Source organism: Zalophus californianus, chromosome X, assembly GCF_009762305.2.
Source record: "Zalophus californianus isolate mZalCal1 chromosome X, mZalCal1.pri.v2, whole genome shotgun sequence".
Taxonomy (NCBI): domain Eukaryota; kingdom Metazoa; phylum Chordata; class Mammalia; order Carnivora; family Otariidae; genus Zalophus; species Zalophus californianus.
The window spans coordinates 48,220,468-48,234,183 of NC_045612.1; the positions used below are offsets into that span (position 1 = coordinate 48,220,468).

Sequence of the window (13,716 nt, forward strand, 5' to 3'; positions counted from 1 at the left end):
TGGGCATCTGTTCACATACTAACCTCCCAGAGAAGAGAACAAAAGTGATCTGGCTTTCTTGCATTGTTGTGAAACTGGAGATTCATGTGACCACAAATCTCATTTTATTTTACTTTTTAAAAGATTTCATTTATTTGAGAGAGAGAGTGAGAGTACGCGCACGTGAGTGGGGGGAGGGGCCGAGGGAGAAGCAGGCTCCCTGCTGAGCAGGGAGCCCAACGCGGGGCTCGATCCCAGGACCCTGGGTTCATGGCCTGAGCCGAAGGCAGACGCTTCACCGACTGAGCCACCCAGGTGCCCCCACAAATCTCCTTTTAAAAAGTCATTTGGGATCAGGAGTTTCTGTGGCAGTCTGTCTTGAAGATTCCATTGTTCTTTTACCCAGTCAAGGAAAAATTACTTTTCCAGGTCCTACCATAGAATGTGGTAGATTTGTGTGAAATGGGGTAAGTGAAGGCTTTGATTAAGGAAATTCAAAGTACTTAGGGACCAAAGTAATTTGGTATTCAGTATTATGGACTTTGGGTATGGTTGCTCAGAGTTTGGAATAATCTTTTCTGAGGAATTACCACGAATTAATCATCTTGGGCTTCTCCTTTTCTTTCGCAGTATGAGATCCCAGAATCTCTTCTGGCCCAGAGGACTTTGCAGTTCTCAGTTTGGCATCATGGTCGTTTTGGCAGAAACACTTTCCTTGGAGAGGCAGAGGTTCAGATGGATTCCTGGAAGCTTGATAAGAAACTGGATCATTGCCTCCCTTTACACGGAAAGGTAGTCAGTCTGCTTTAACAACTCCTTACACAATTTGGATCTGAGGTAGCACGGTCTGCAGGGACCTCTGCTGGTACAAGTTTGGTAGTGTCTTTGAATGTAATCGAGAGTTCTAGGGCACCCTGCTGGGGTTTCTGAGTTTGGCAGTAACTTCAGACACACTTGCACGTGAAGTGTGTTATCATCTCCTTGTAGTCCAGGCAAAGGATGAAGCACGGTTTTCCTTTGAAAAGTCTTTCATATGTGTGCTAGTCTTTGCCTCATAACCTTCCAGAGGCCAGGCATACCCTAACATCCTAACTTGCGCCTCTTCTCCAAGCTAACCTCTTGGGTGTCTCCTAATCACTCCTTTTATGAACTAATCTTTTCACTGAAGAAATGGGAAGTAAAACAATTCATGGAGCTCTAATTGTGCTCTTTGTCACACAAGCCAGGGCAAATTTTACTTTGGTGATGGTACCTCAGGTGAGAGGGTAGCAGTTTCCAAAAATAGTACCTGAGATCTGAGTGCAGACCTGGATTTGAGTCCTGGTTCTGTTATTTGCCAGCTAGGTAAGTCACCCCTGTTCTAAAATAACTTAGGCAAGTCACTTAACTTCTGTGAGTCTCAGTTTATTCATCCACAAAATGGAGAGCATAATAATATTCCTCTTTCACAGGCTTGTCCACAGAGTGCCAAGCAATGCCTGGTACCTAACGGACATTCAGTAGGTTACTGTCATTCTGGTTAAGATGAAATTGCTAAAAGGGAGTTAGGATTTCTTGATGATCTGAACTGTTCAATGGCAAGGTTCCTTGGTAAAAACTTTTTACACTAACATTTTCTTTTTATTATTATTATTATTTTCAATTAGCCAACATATCATTAGTTTTTAATGTATACACTAGCATTTTTCAATGCTAAAAATAGTACATGGCGCATAGACTATCTTTGGAGAGATAGCCAGGAATCCAGTAGCAGTGGCTGCCTCTGGGAAGAGAGACTGAGGTGAGAGGGCAATTTAGTTTTCTCTGTGTGCCCTTTTAGAACGTCTGAACTTTTTTACCATGTCTACATGTATTGCTTATTTAAAAAATTAAGAATAAGAGGATTTGTGTACACGTGGTTCGAAATTGCAATGACATAGAAGTATATAAAAAGAAAAGTACATTCCAATCCCTAGAAATAACCATCCTTATCAACTACTTGGATATCTTGATAGAGATTTTATATTAAGCAGCATGAATGTGCACATAGGGATTTATATTTGTTCCTTTTTATACAAATAGGCTTGTATGAAACTCATCGTGTACATATACCTTGATTTTTTTCATGTAACAATTCATTATTGTGGACATCTTTCTCTGCCATCACTTACATATCTATCTCATTTTCATTGCTGTATAGTATTCTTTCATGTGCCTGTATTATAAATCGTTGGCTTTTTTGCTGTTAAAACTATGCTGTAATATATCTTGGCCTTCTTATGTGAATGTAACGTAAGGGAAATTTCTGGTGGTGGAATTTGTTGAGTCAGTCATGCAATATTTTGATAGCTGCTTCCTTCCATAAAAAAATATTAACAATGTTAAATCTGCCCTTTATTTAAAAGACTAATAAAAGCAGGAAAGCAATGATCACCAATCTATAGCATATTATTAGAAATGTAGAATCTCTCTCTCTTTTAAAGATTTTATCTGAGAGAGAGCACGCGCATGCGAGCACAAGCTGGGGGAGGGGCAGGGGGAGAGGGAGAAGCAGACTCCCCACCGAGCAGGAAGCCTGATGAGGCTCCATCCCAGGATCCCAGGATCATGACCTGGGCCAAGGGCAGATGCTTAACTGACTGAGCCACCCAGGCGCCCCAGAAATGTAGAATTTCTTAAGCATTTGGCACACGAGTCATTCTCTCAGGGGCTTATGGTTGATATAATGATATTGGAAATGTCACCATAAACCATTATGACCTACTGCCAATAAAAGCGTCTTACATCAAAAGAAAAGAAAAAAACTGCATTAAGATGGAGACATTTGCTCTTTGCAATTATTTTGAGCTAGAATGGAAATATGCTACTGAAAAAATACACCAATTTCTTGCGAAAGCTAAACTCCAGTTTTAAGAGTCTCCTGAAATTCACAATCTGGAAATGAATCAGTTGTGTAGACATTTATAAACAACAAAAAGTCCACTCCAGCATTACAGATCTATTTTAACCTAAAACACTCTACATTTATTGCCTCTGATCTATCTCTTTTTTCCCCCTAGCAATCCACTTGCTCCCGTTCAGCTTTCTCTTCCTGGCATCCACCTCCCTATTCTTTTATATCTCTCCCATACACTAAACTGTGCATCTGGGTATGTGGTACATTTTTCCAAGCCAATGGGGATTATGCCTTCCTGGCATTGGTATACTCCATGCTGAGGAGCCTCTGTGAACACAGGCGGGTGACAGGGCATGTCTGGTCTGCACCAGCTCATGTTATGGATACCGAAGCATAAAGAACCGAACCATGCCCAGAGAGCCAATAGAATGAAGCAATTCTGGTACCAACAGCCAAGGACAACATGCCACTTGCTGCTCATTCCAGACATTCATTCAATAAATATTTGTGGAACACCTACTATGTGCCAGGTACTTGGCTAAGTGTCAGGCCTACTAGGCTGAGCAAAACTCGGGTGACTCCTGGCCTCCTGGCATTTAGGTTCTAGTGCTAGAGACAGCCATTCATCAAAAGTAACGTAAATACATATAAAATTAGAAATTGTGGTATGCTCAACTCCTTGCAACAGAGTTCCACCTAACTTTCAAATCTTTGCGAACTCTCTTTAAAAAAATACTTTTTATCTTTGAAAATCATACAAGCAACGCATACTATTCTCTTGAAAAAGACTGTGTGTGTGTGTGTGTGTGTGTGTGTGTGTGTGTGTGTGTGTGTGTATTTGGAATCTAGTGGGCATTGCAGACAACTACACTACAGTTACTAGATTCCAAATACCCTCAAAGGTCTTGCAGCGAAGTTGCCACACAGACTCCCTGGCAACTGATACCATGATGAAGAATCTTTGTTGGTTTTTCTGCAGCCCCTTCTGAAGGAACTGTCTTAGAAACCCATTGGCCTGGGGACCCTGGATTGTGTTCATAAGGAGGATTCTCTTATGTTGTGAAGCTGTTCTTGGTGTCAATTTTCGAGTCTCCTCAGCGAAAGGTCGCAACAGCCCCTGAGAAGCCCCGCTTGACCTGTTGGGTTTCCCTGTGTTTCAGATCAGTGCTGAGTCCCCGACTGGCTTGCCATCACACAAAGGCGAGTTGGTGGTTTCATTGAAATACATCCCAGCCTCCAAACTCCCTGTTGGAGGTGACCGGAAAAAGAGTGAGTTGTTTTTTTTGGGGGGGGTGTCTGGATTTTGCCCTTAGGCTTCTGTACAGGGTGTCTGTGAGATAGTATAGTTGGTGGCCAGCACTGTTGGCAAAACCAGATTGAGATGCTCCCTGGATCATCTTCTAGGGAAGATTCCTTTACTAAGTAAGGCTTTTCTGTATCATTTTCAACCAGAAGGGAATATCTTAGGGTTGGGACTCTTTTTTTTTTTTTTTTTAGGCCATTAAACAGACTTGGTCTCGGTCCAGCTATGGCAAGCTATTAAGAGGGCAGATTGGAACAGAAACTTGGGGGGTGAGAAAGGGTGGTTGCAAGGGGTGGTGAAGTGTGAGGGATGGGAAGTTAAAGGTCGAGGAAGAGTCAATGAACATACGGGGCACTGTGCTAGTGACTAGTGATAGATATGTAAATGAATAAGACATATTTGAAGCTTAGTGTAGCAAGGATGACAGTCCTATGCTAAAAGAGGAGTGATGAATTCTCTCTGGTTACATTTGAGGAGAACTTTATTTTTATTTATTTATTTTTTAAAAGATTTTATTTATTTATTTGACAGAGAGAGACACACAGCGAGAGAGGGAACATAAGTAGGCAGAGTAGGAGAGGGAGAAGGGAGCCTGATGCAGGGCTCGATCCCAGGACCCTGGGATCATGACCTGAGCCGAAGGCAGATGCTTAACCGACTGAGCCACCCAGGCGGCCCTGGGGAGAACTTTAAAGAGGAAGTAAGGATGAAACTGGACTTCAGATTTTACCAGGCAGAAAAGGAAGAGGTTGGGGTGAGAGGAGCAGTTCCAGAAGACATAGCATGAGCAAGGTTTTTAAAAAAGCATGGTAAACGTGAGGTTGTGTGTAAGGAGTTCACTGAACTCCTTATTTTGGTGGCACTGGAATTATGGTTTGTGTATGTGGGGGTGGAGCTGGAATTGTTGATAAGGTGGGTGCCTGACTGAAAAGGGCTTTGAACATAATGGTAAGGAGTTGAATTAGATCCATTGGTGCAATGGGAAGCCGAAGTTCTTAGAAAGATACCTGTAGCAGGGTCGAATATATAGGATATAGGGATGAACAAGACCCCCAAGAAGGGTGTGCGGGATGACTAGAGAAGAGAAGCAAGGATAGAACCGTAGGGAAGAGCGACACTTTAAAGGATGAAGAGAGGATGAAAAGCTAGTGAGGCAGAGGGTTATTAGGAAAGGGCTTGGAGAAGAAAAGAGCAGAGGTTGTCAGTAGTGTTGAAATACTACTGGGATGTCGGCCGGTGAGGATGGAGAAGACATGGCTCATCGGCGTTAGGTTGTATTTTCAGTGGGTTAGTGGAAGCAGAAGCCAGATTTCACCAGAAACTAGGCCGAGCGAATGAAGCAAAGAAGTAGAAGTACTGAGTGTGAACTCTTTTTTAGGATAATTGATGGTGAAAGAAAGAGATAAGGGTAAAGGGAGATTTTCTTTTTAAAGGATTTTTTTCTTTTTAAAAAAGATTTTATTTATTTGAGAGAGAAGGAGAGAGAAAGTACAAGCGAGGGGGAGGGGCAGAGGGAGAAGGAGAAGCAGACTCCCTGATAAGCAGGAGCCTGATGTGGGGCTCGATCCCAGGACCCCAGGATCATGACCTAAGCCGAAGATGCTTAACCAACTGAGTCACCCAGGCGCCCCTTTTTAAAGGATTTTTAAAAGAAGAGGTGAGATTAGCGTATATTTAGACTGAGGAGACAGGCCTAGTAGAGGAAGAGATATTAAAAATGGGAGGTGGGTTCTCCCTCTGCCTCTTCTCCCTGGCTTGTGCTCTCTCTCTCACTCATACACACTCTCTCTCAAATAAATAAATAAAATCTTTAAAGAAAAGGGAGGGGTGTGCCTGGGTGGCTCAGCGGGTTAAGCGTCTGCCTTCGGCTCAGGTCATGGTCCCAGGGTCCTGGGACCGAGCCCTGCGTCTGGCTCCCTGCTCAGCGGGGAGTCTGCTTCTCCCTCTGCCTCTCCCCTCTGTCTTGTGTGCTCTCTCTCTCTTGCTCACTCTCTCTCTCTCAAATAAATAAATAAAATCTTAAAAAAATGGAAGGTGGTGGTTGAAATTGATGATGCCTGATGAATCCTGTGAAGTGGGCATGGGATCAAGAACACAGGCAGGGGAGTTCCCTTTTTAAAAATCATTCAACAAATATCAGGCAACTTTACTTCTCTAAGCCTCCACTTTCCCATCTATAAAATAGGAATAATAGTAGATATCTTATACGGTTGCTTTGACAATTAAATGCTTACTGTAGAATCAGGCACATAGCCAGTTTTCTAAAAAGCATTTATTGCTATTGTTGTCCTTACTAATTGAGTCAGGCACTGTGTTAGGTCCTGAGGGTGGAAGTCAAATGTGGTCCAATTGTCATGGAGCTTGCTGCCTTCAGGAGCCAGGGATGGAAGGTGCTCTGTAGAAAAGGTCAAGTGAAATCTGAAGGGGGAAGGGGCTCACTTGCTGTGGCTGACCTCCCTTGCAGGTAAAGGTGGGGAAGGGGGAGAGCTCCAGGTGTGGATCAAAGAAGCCAAGAATCTGACGGCTGCCAAATCAGGAGGGACTTCAGACAGCTTTGTCAAGGGGTGAGTCCCCGGCTCCAGCACCAAACTAACCAGTTCCAGGACAAGGAAGCTACGAGAGGAAACCAAATTAACCTTTCTCTATGGATATTATCCTTATATATCCCGCCACCTCCCGCAACCGACTCTGTTCCTGAAAGTAGGTAATAGCAAAACCTCCACAAAACCTCCGCCTTTGTCCTGGTCTGAGCTCAGTTTGGATGGTGCTGTAATGTGGATTTCCAAAGAGGAGGGTGGGAGACAGAGAGGCTGGACTTTTCCTTTGCTATAGACTTCGGCTTTTAATGAATCCTGAATCAAAAGCCGTGTCCCCTGACTGTTCAGATTTAGGAGTGCAGGACCCTGTTCCCCACAATATTGAAGCAACGCCAGTTTTCCCCAAATGATAGATCACCCCCCCACCTCCGCTGACTCAAGTTCTCTAGTAAATCATGTGTGGCTAGGCCTGGAGTTACGACCATTGGTTTTCTTGAAAGAGGACCTTGTCCAGTAGAAATGGAATCAAATATTTAAAACCCCTGTTTGGTAGAGTATAGATAACAGTTTACTAATGACACTATATTAATTTTCTCTCCAGGTTAAAGGAATTGAAATCAGGTGAATGATCCAGTGGGGGTAGTGGGAACTTTGCTTCGGCATATTCGAAGGAGGGAGTGTATGTGTGTGCTAGCATCCGCATGGCGACTTACCTTCCTGGTCTAGACCTGCGGTAGGGGGACAGGGGAGTTTCAGTCGATATTTGCCAGCTTTGAGTAGCTCGTTGATCACTCCCCACCCTCTGCCAGATACCTCCTTCCCATGAGGAACAAGGCCAGTAAGCGTAAAACTCCTGTGATGAAGAAGACCCTGAATCCCCACTACAACCACACATTTGTCTACAATGGTGTGAGGCTGGAAGATCTACAGCACATGTGCCTGGAACTGACAGTGTGGGACCGGGAGCCCCTGGCCAGCAATGACTTCCTGGGCGGGGTCAGGCTGGGTGTTGGCACTGGTGAGAGCCTCTCCCCCTGTCCTGACTCTTTTAAAGGCCTCTTGTGTATTTTTCCCTCCCCATCTGCCCGTATCCCTTCCTTCAGAGCTTCTCTATAGCAAGCGTTGTCGTCTTTTCGGTTAACGTTTGGTCACTGTTTACTGAGTGCCTACTCTGTGCAGACCTTAGGGGAGGCTGAGCTCATGCGCCGCTAATGCGCACACATAAATGGGACCCTGATTGCCACGAATGCCATCATCTCAGCATCAAAAAAAAAAAAAAATCTAAAAACCTACCTGTAGCCGTACGGATAATTTCTATCTTCCATCCTGTTATAATGAAAGAGGGGCCTTTTTAGCAAAGGCCAAGCTCTTTCCAAGTGTTCTGGATCACACCCTGACCTTCTTAACCTCACTTCTGGAATCTCCTGTCTCTCCTTTCTGATCACTTTCATTTCCTCTACCTCCCTACTGGAGGTGAAAACAGATACACTCGGGTATTGCCAATCTTAAGAAACAGAAATTAACCTTTTCTTGACCCTACGTCCCCCTTCTAATTCCTTAAAAGGAATTGTCTCTACTTCCTCACATCTCTTTTAGTCCTCAGTCCACTGTGATCTGGCTTCTGTCTCACCACTTCACTGAGCAGTTGCTCATGGTAAACTTTTGTTTTTATCTTACTAGAATTTTCATGCGATTTAACATAGCTGATCACTCCCTTTTTCTTCAAATACTTAGCTTCTACTGATTCTGCACTTGTCTTTGTGGCTTTCTCATTCTCTACCCAAACTCTAAGTATTGGTGTTTTTCAAGGCTTAGTCTTGAATCCTTTTTGCTCTCTGCAGTCTCTGCACACCTGTGGCCTTAAATATTACTTGTATGTTAATAAGTCACACAAAGCACTTAACCCAAAGTGTCTAGAATGAGGTTTTTACAAATGTAAGCCAGTTCATATCAGTCCCCCGCTTAAAACCCTTCAGTGGCTTACTCTTGTACTTAGAAGACAATCCCAAGTTCTTACCATTCTGACAGACCCCTATAGATTCTGGTCCCTTTGTTCCTTTATAATCCATCCCTCTATCACTCTCCTACTTTCTCCCTGTGCTCCAAGCACAATGACTCTTTCTGCTCCCCAAATATACCAAGCTCATTCCAACTTCAGAACGTTTGCAATTATTGTTAACCTCTGTCTGGCTCCTTCCCATCCTTCGGAGCTTGACTCAGATGTCTCCTTGGAGAGGCGCTCAGACCACTCCGTCTAAAGGAGGCCCTGATCTAGGCCCTGCCGATCACCCTGTTTATTTACTTCATGACATTTATCTCGCTATCTGAAGTATTCTTGACTTCCTTGTAGATGTTCTGTTTCTCCCATTCAAATATAAGCTGCCTGTAAGGTAGGACTTTTTTTTTTTTTTTTTTTTTTTGCTTTGTTCACCACTGTATCTTCCAAGTCCCGAAGAGTACCCGGTACACAGTAGACACTCAATAAATGTTTGTTGAAAAGATGAATGTACAAGACAGGAGGAATGAGGCCACATACAATCCGAACCTCAGGCCTGGAGTCTACAGCTAGAGAAAAAAAGGTGTTTAGCCGCTGGCGTATCACCCATCTTTCCTGGGGGGCTGAGGTGTGGGTTTCCTGTTCAGCCTCCTCTGGTGTTTCTCCTCAGGGATCAGTAATGGGGACGTGGTGGACTGGATGGACTCGACTGGGGAAGAAGTGAGCCTGTGGCAGAAGATGCGACAGTACCCAGGGTCTTGGGCAGAAGGGACTCTGCATCTGCGTTCCTCGATGGCCAAGCAGAAGCTGGGCTTATGAGTCCCTGTCCTTCTCTGCAGGTCCAGCCCTGTCCAGGGCAAGTCGGAGGAAGTGAAGAAACCAAGAGCAAAGATTTATAATTTTGTGTGTGTGTGTGTGTGTGTACGTGTGTGTGTTATGTATGTGTGTGTATAAACATGTATTTCTACAATTCTTACTATGCTAGAGTGACGCAGACTTGTTCCCCTCTTTAAAGCAGGTTCAAGACTAAGGATCTGTTCAAAATGTTTTTATTTGTGCATAATCTAGCATATTTCCAGAGTCCATGCTTATGTCTTTATGATGTTTAATTAACTTAAAAATTCTTTAAAACATGTTTTTTATCTCCTGTCTTGCAAACCATTTCCTCCTTCCCCAGGAAGCCCTGGCTATCTTTGGCATTCCCACAGGTCTGTGTTTCAAGGTGTGCCTGGGCTGAGGCCAAGGCTCTGGGAAGCAGGGTTGGGTTACTAAGAAGATGGGAGAGAGGTGAGTAGGTCTGCCCCCTTCCTTTCCAATTTCTGTTTTTAACTCCATTTTTACCTTGATACATTTCTGGAACTTGGCTTTTAACTCTTCTTGCTCTTAAGTAGTTTCCATAGTGCTTGGGTCTCATGGTTTTCTTTGAAATGCTAAGAAAATTCCTAAGTTCCTTCCAGCTCCAGAAACCTTCACTAGACCTTTAGGGGACCCTCGTAATGGAGCTGCTTTAGAAAAACACTTTAATTAGGTAGCGACTGACTTGTGGACATGCCCAAAATGGCTTCTCAGTGGTCTCAGAGGACCAGAGTGGCTGAGAGTGAAATGTCTCCCAGGCCGTGCTGGATCTTTGCATTTTATACAGATACAGCTGTTCTTGAAGAACTCCTCATTTCTCCAATAAAAGACATCTTCCCCCTCATATGCCACATCTTTCTTAGCATTTGTGTCCACGGTGTGGTACCACACAGAGTATGGTCTACATACCATTATGCCAGACAAAATAGCCAAGTACTGTCTAAACTGGCCCAGTGTTGGGGCGCCTGGGTGGCTCAATTGGTTAAGCTGCTGCCTTCGGCTCAGGTCGTGATCTGGGGGGTCCTGGGATCGAGTACCCCATCAGGCTCCCTACTCAGCGGGGAGTCTACTTCTCCCTCTGCCTCTACCCCTCCCCCCTGCTTGTTTTCTCTCTCTCTCTCTCTCTCTCTCAAATAAATAAATAAAATCTTTAAAAAAATAAACTGGCCCAGTGTTTCTCCAGACTGGGCACTGTTAGTACTCTAAGAGAATGTGTTTAGAGAATCTCCTAGTTATTCTGACTTCCTTCTTGAGGTAACTTCAGTTTCTGTTTTTCCTATTGTTTCCTAAACTTGACCTAGATGTAAAGTGGGTGTGATGTGTTGAGACCTTTCTAAGAAGGGTCTGGTGACCTGAGCTTCATTTTCTGAAACTCACTGTACCAAACTGACCTTTTTATCCTTGCACGTGTATCTACACAAAGTTGTTTGTGAAAGGAGTCTATACCAGAGAAGAAATCCGTTTTGGTAGAGTCTGCTGATTTCTCCTATAAGAGGCCCCTAGATCGAGGGCAGCTACTGTGCTTTCTACTGTATGGGTGACCTGAATGGAGGAGTGTTTTTAAAAGGTTTGTTTGGTATGGATTGATATTGTAATGGAAAGCATAATTTGGAATCCTGGCCTGTAACTCGCTGCTTTGTTCTCCAACCCTTGAAATGTGCGTCAATAAAGCTTTCTCACTTGTCAAGTGTTTGCATTTGTTAGTTCTGCTGAGGCTTTTCTCTCTGATGTCCTCACCTACTGCTGCTGCTGTTCAGTGGTTTGAAGGAGAAGAATCAAAGTGACAAATGCGCTTCCTTAACTGTACACTGTACTGATTCAAAGAAAATTTCCCTTTCCCTGCGTTGCTGCCTGATGCCTCTGCTGAGCTCTGATCTATTGACCTTTGTGTTTGGAATCTAGGGAGAGACCTAAGAATCCATCTTAAAAGTGACACCACTTTTCTTTCTCTCTCAAGTATCAAGGGAACTCCTTCTCTAGTTTTGTAGCCCCCTATCACTTGGAAGGAGAGCTGTGTGTGTATATGTATGAGCACAGGGGAAGGAAGATGTTCTCTCCTGTGTTTCTTTCTAGATCCTTTGCTATCTCTAGGAGGTAGGGCCTTTTTCCTTCACTCTTACTATCATTATTTAGTTTTGAGAAATAAGTAACACAGATACTAAGCAACGCATCTCAGAAATAAGGCCCTGGGTTAAGAAACCTGGGTTTCTAGGGAGAGCCCAAGTGATTCTTGACCTCTTGTGCAAAAAGACATTAATATATATTAGATGTTTTTTGTGTACGAAGCGTTATGCTAGGCACATTATATATTATTTCCTTAATTTCTCCACGCACCTTATGAAGTAGGAAAATCTCCCTTTTTACAGATGAGGAAAGTCAAGTCCACTGTTGCACAACAGAGTTGGGATTTGAATCAAGGTCTGATTGTACTGTATCATGCTATTTCCTGCAAGGGCTTTATATGTGTTACGGGCAAAGAGTCAAAGGAAGGGATGACTCCCTTATTCTAAAATCTCTCAAAGAAATAAGTTTAGTCTACAAGGTAGGATAATCAGAATGCTTCGGAGGTTACCTAACCAGCTGACTGAATCAATAGTTTGCGCACGAGTGTGTAAGTGTGTGTATATGTATGAAAGAGACAGACAGAGATGGGGATGGGGGTAGATGGGAGGCAGAGAAAGAAAAACAGATATGTACAAGGTTGAGGTGAGGCTTGTCTGGCTGTGAGCCTGATTCTGCTGTGGCCCCCTCCCCCTACTTTAGGAGCCGGAATTTCTTGAATCATAAGGCAAAAGAGGCTACAGTGAAACTTTACCTAAAGAAAGCAAGACTGACTTGCCTGACTACTCAATAAAATGAAACAAAACAAAAGCTTCTCAATTTTTCGAAGCTAGAGGAGCATTTCTATGTGAGAGTCAGGCCCAGGTGGAGACACAGTTCAAGTTGTCATTCATGTTGTCATTTGGGCCTTTGACCTGCTAGCATGCCCTGGCTTGCCACTTGAGGTATAAGTGATCAAGACAAGGCAGGGCATTTATTCTGACTAACGTGCAATCCTTGCCTTTGGAACCACAGACCTTGTCTGACCAGAGATTTCCCACATTAGCTCATTGTATTTTGTCTTCTGCCCATAACTTGTCTTTTGACTTTTAAGTTCTTGGATTTCCTGGGAGGGAAGAGGGAGAAGGGGACTTTTTTGCTCCAAGTTTGATCATTTGCTCCATGTCTTGGTCCACTCAGCAACTGCCTCACTTCTTATTTTTGCATTTTACAAATGAGTTTTCCACTAAGCCTGCAGTGGGAACAGCTTCTCTCTGACTCACTACTACCCTCCCTGTGTTCTGGGCTCGTGATTGATCTATGCCCCATCCCTCTTCTTTGGAGAGTTGATCTATACCCCATCCTGGGTTTAGAGCTTCCCAGTTCCCTCTTTCCTCCTGGGTCCACCCCCAAGTCTTGTGTCTGAGTAGGATTATATAGAGAAGGTGAAACCCTAGTCTTTGCTTGGAGCAGTCAGCTGTCTTTAAATGAAAAGTCAAGAAAGTAGAGGCAGGACAGTGTAATATTTAAGAACATGGACTCTGGAGCCAGACTGCGGGTGCTTAAATCCCAACTCCGTCACTTACTAGTTGTCTGATCTCAGGGGAATTGCCTAACCTGTCTATGCCTCAATTCCCTCCTCCGTGAAATGGGACTAATAACAGAACCTGCCTTATGAGGTTCTTGTGAAGATTTCCGAGTCAGTTGATAGAATGTTTAGAATGGCCCTTGGTACATGGTAAGTGCTCAAGCATTAGCTTAGCCTCACCACTCAACCTGCTTTCTTCTCTCCTCTCATTTTCCATTGGGGACCCCCTAGGCAAACCTGAAGGAGAAAGGCTGCCGAGTCTTAACCATGACACGGGGTTCCCTGAGTGTCAACAAGAAGGTTCTCGGACACACCGTAGAGTGTTGCCCCATTTCACAATGGCCCAGCCTCAAATTTACTTTCAGGCCTGGCTCTTAAGGCTTGACTCCGTGCTGCAACGGCTCCCGCCTGCTCTGTGCTCACCTCTTGAAAGCGATCTGAGTAAGTTAAGACGTGAGGCTGAATTGGTCTTTTTTTTTTTTTTTCCTTCTCTACTAGTTTTACAGAGGCTTGGAGTGATGGTTTCCGGGTGCCCTAGATCAT

At 43.9% G+C, this 13,716-nt stretch overlaps 1 protein-coding gene across 3 annotated transcripts in view; it reads left to right on the top strand.

Moving 5' to 3' along the window:
* SYTL4 (synaptotagmin like 4) overlaps nucleotides 1-13,583 on the top strand; it is a 65,237-nt gene extending 51,654 nt beyond the window's left edge. Inside the window, exons 13-17 of one of the 3 annotated variants that reach the window (XM_027607910.2) lie at nucleotides 610-771; nucleotides 4,015-4,123; nucleotides 6,622-6,721; nucleotides 7,504-7,712; nucleotides 9,361-13,583. In XM_027607910.2, coding sequence (XP_027463711.1) covers nucleotides 610-771; nucleotides 4,015-4,123; nucleotides 6,622-6,721; nucleotides 7,504-7,712; nucleotides 9,361-9,509 — 729 coding nt within the window. In that variant the 3' untranslated portion in view covers nucleotides 9,510-13,583. Of the gene's footprint in view, nucleotides 1-609; nucleotides 772-4,014; nucleotides 4,124-6,621; nucleotides 6,862-7,503; nucleotides 7,713-9,360 lie in introns of those variants that run through there. The other 2 variants (XR_003522561.1, XM_027607911.1) reach the window with 2 other exon arrangements.
* Nucleotides 13,584-13,716: the final 133 nt, after the last annotated feature.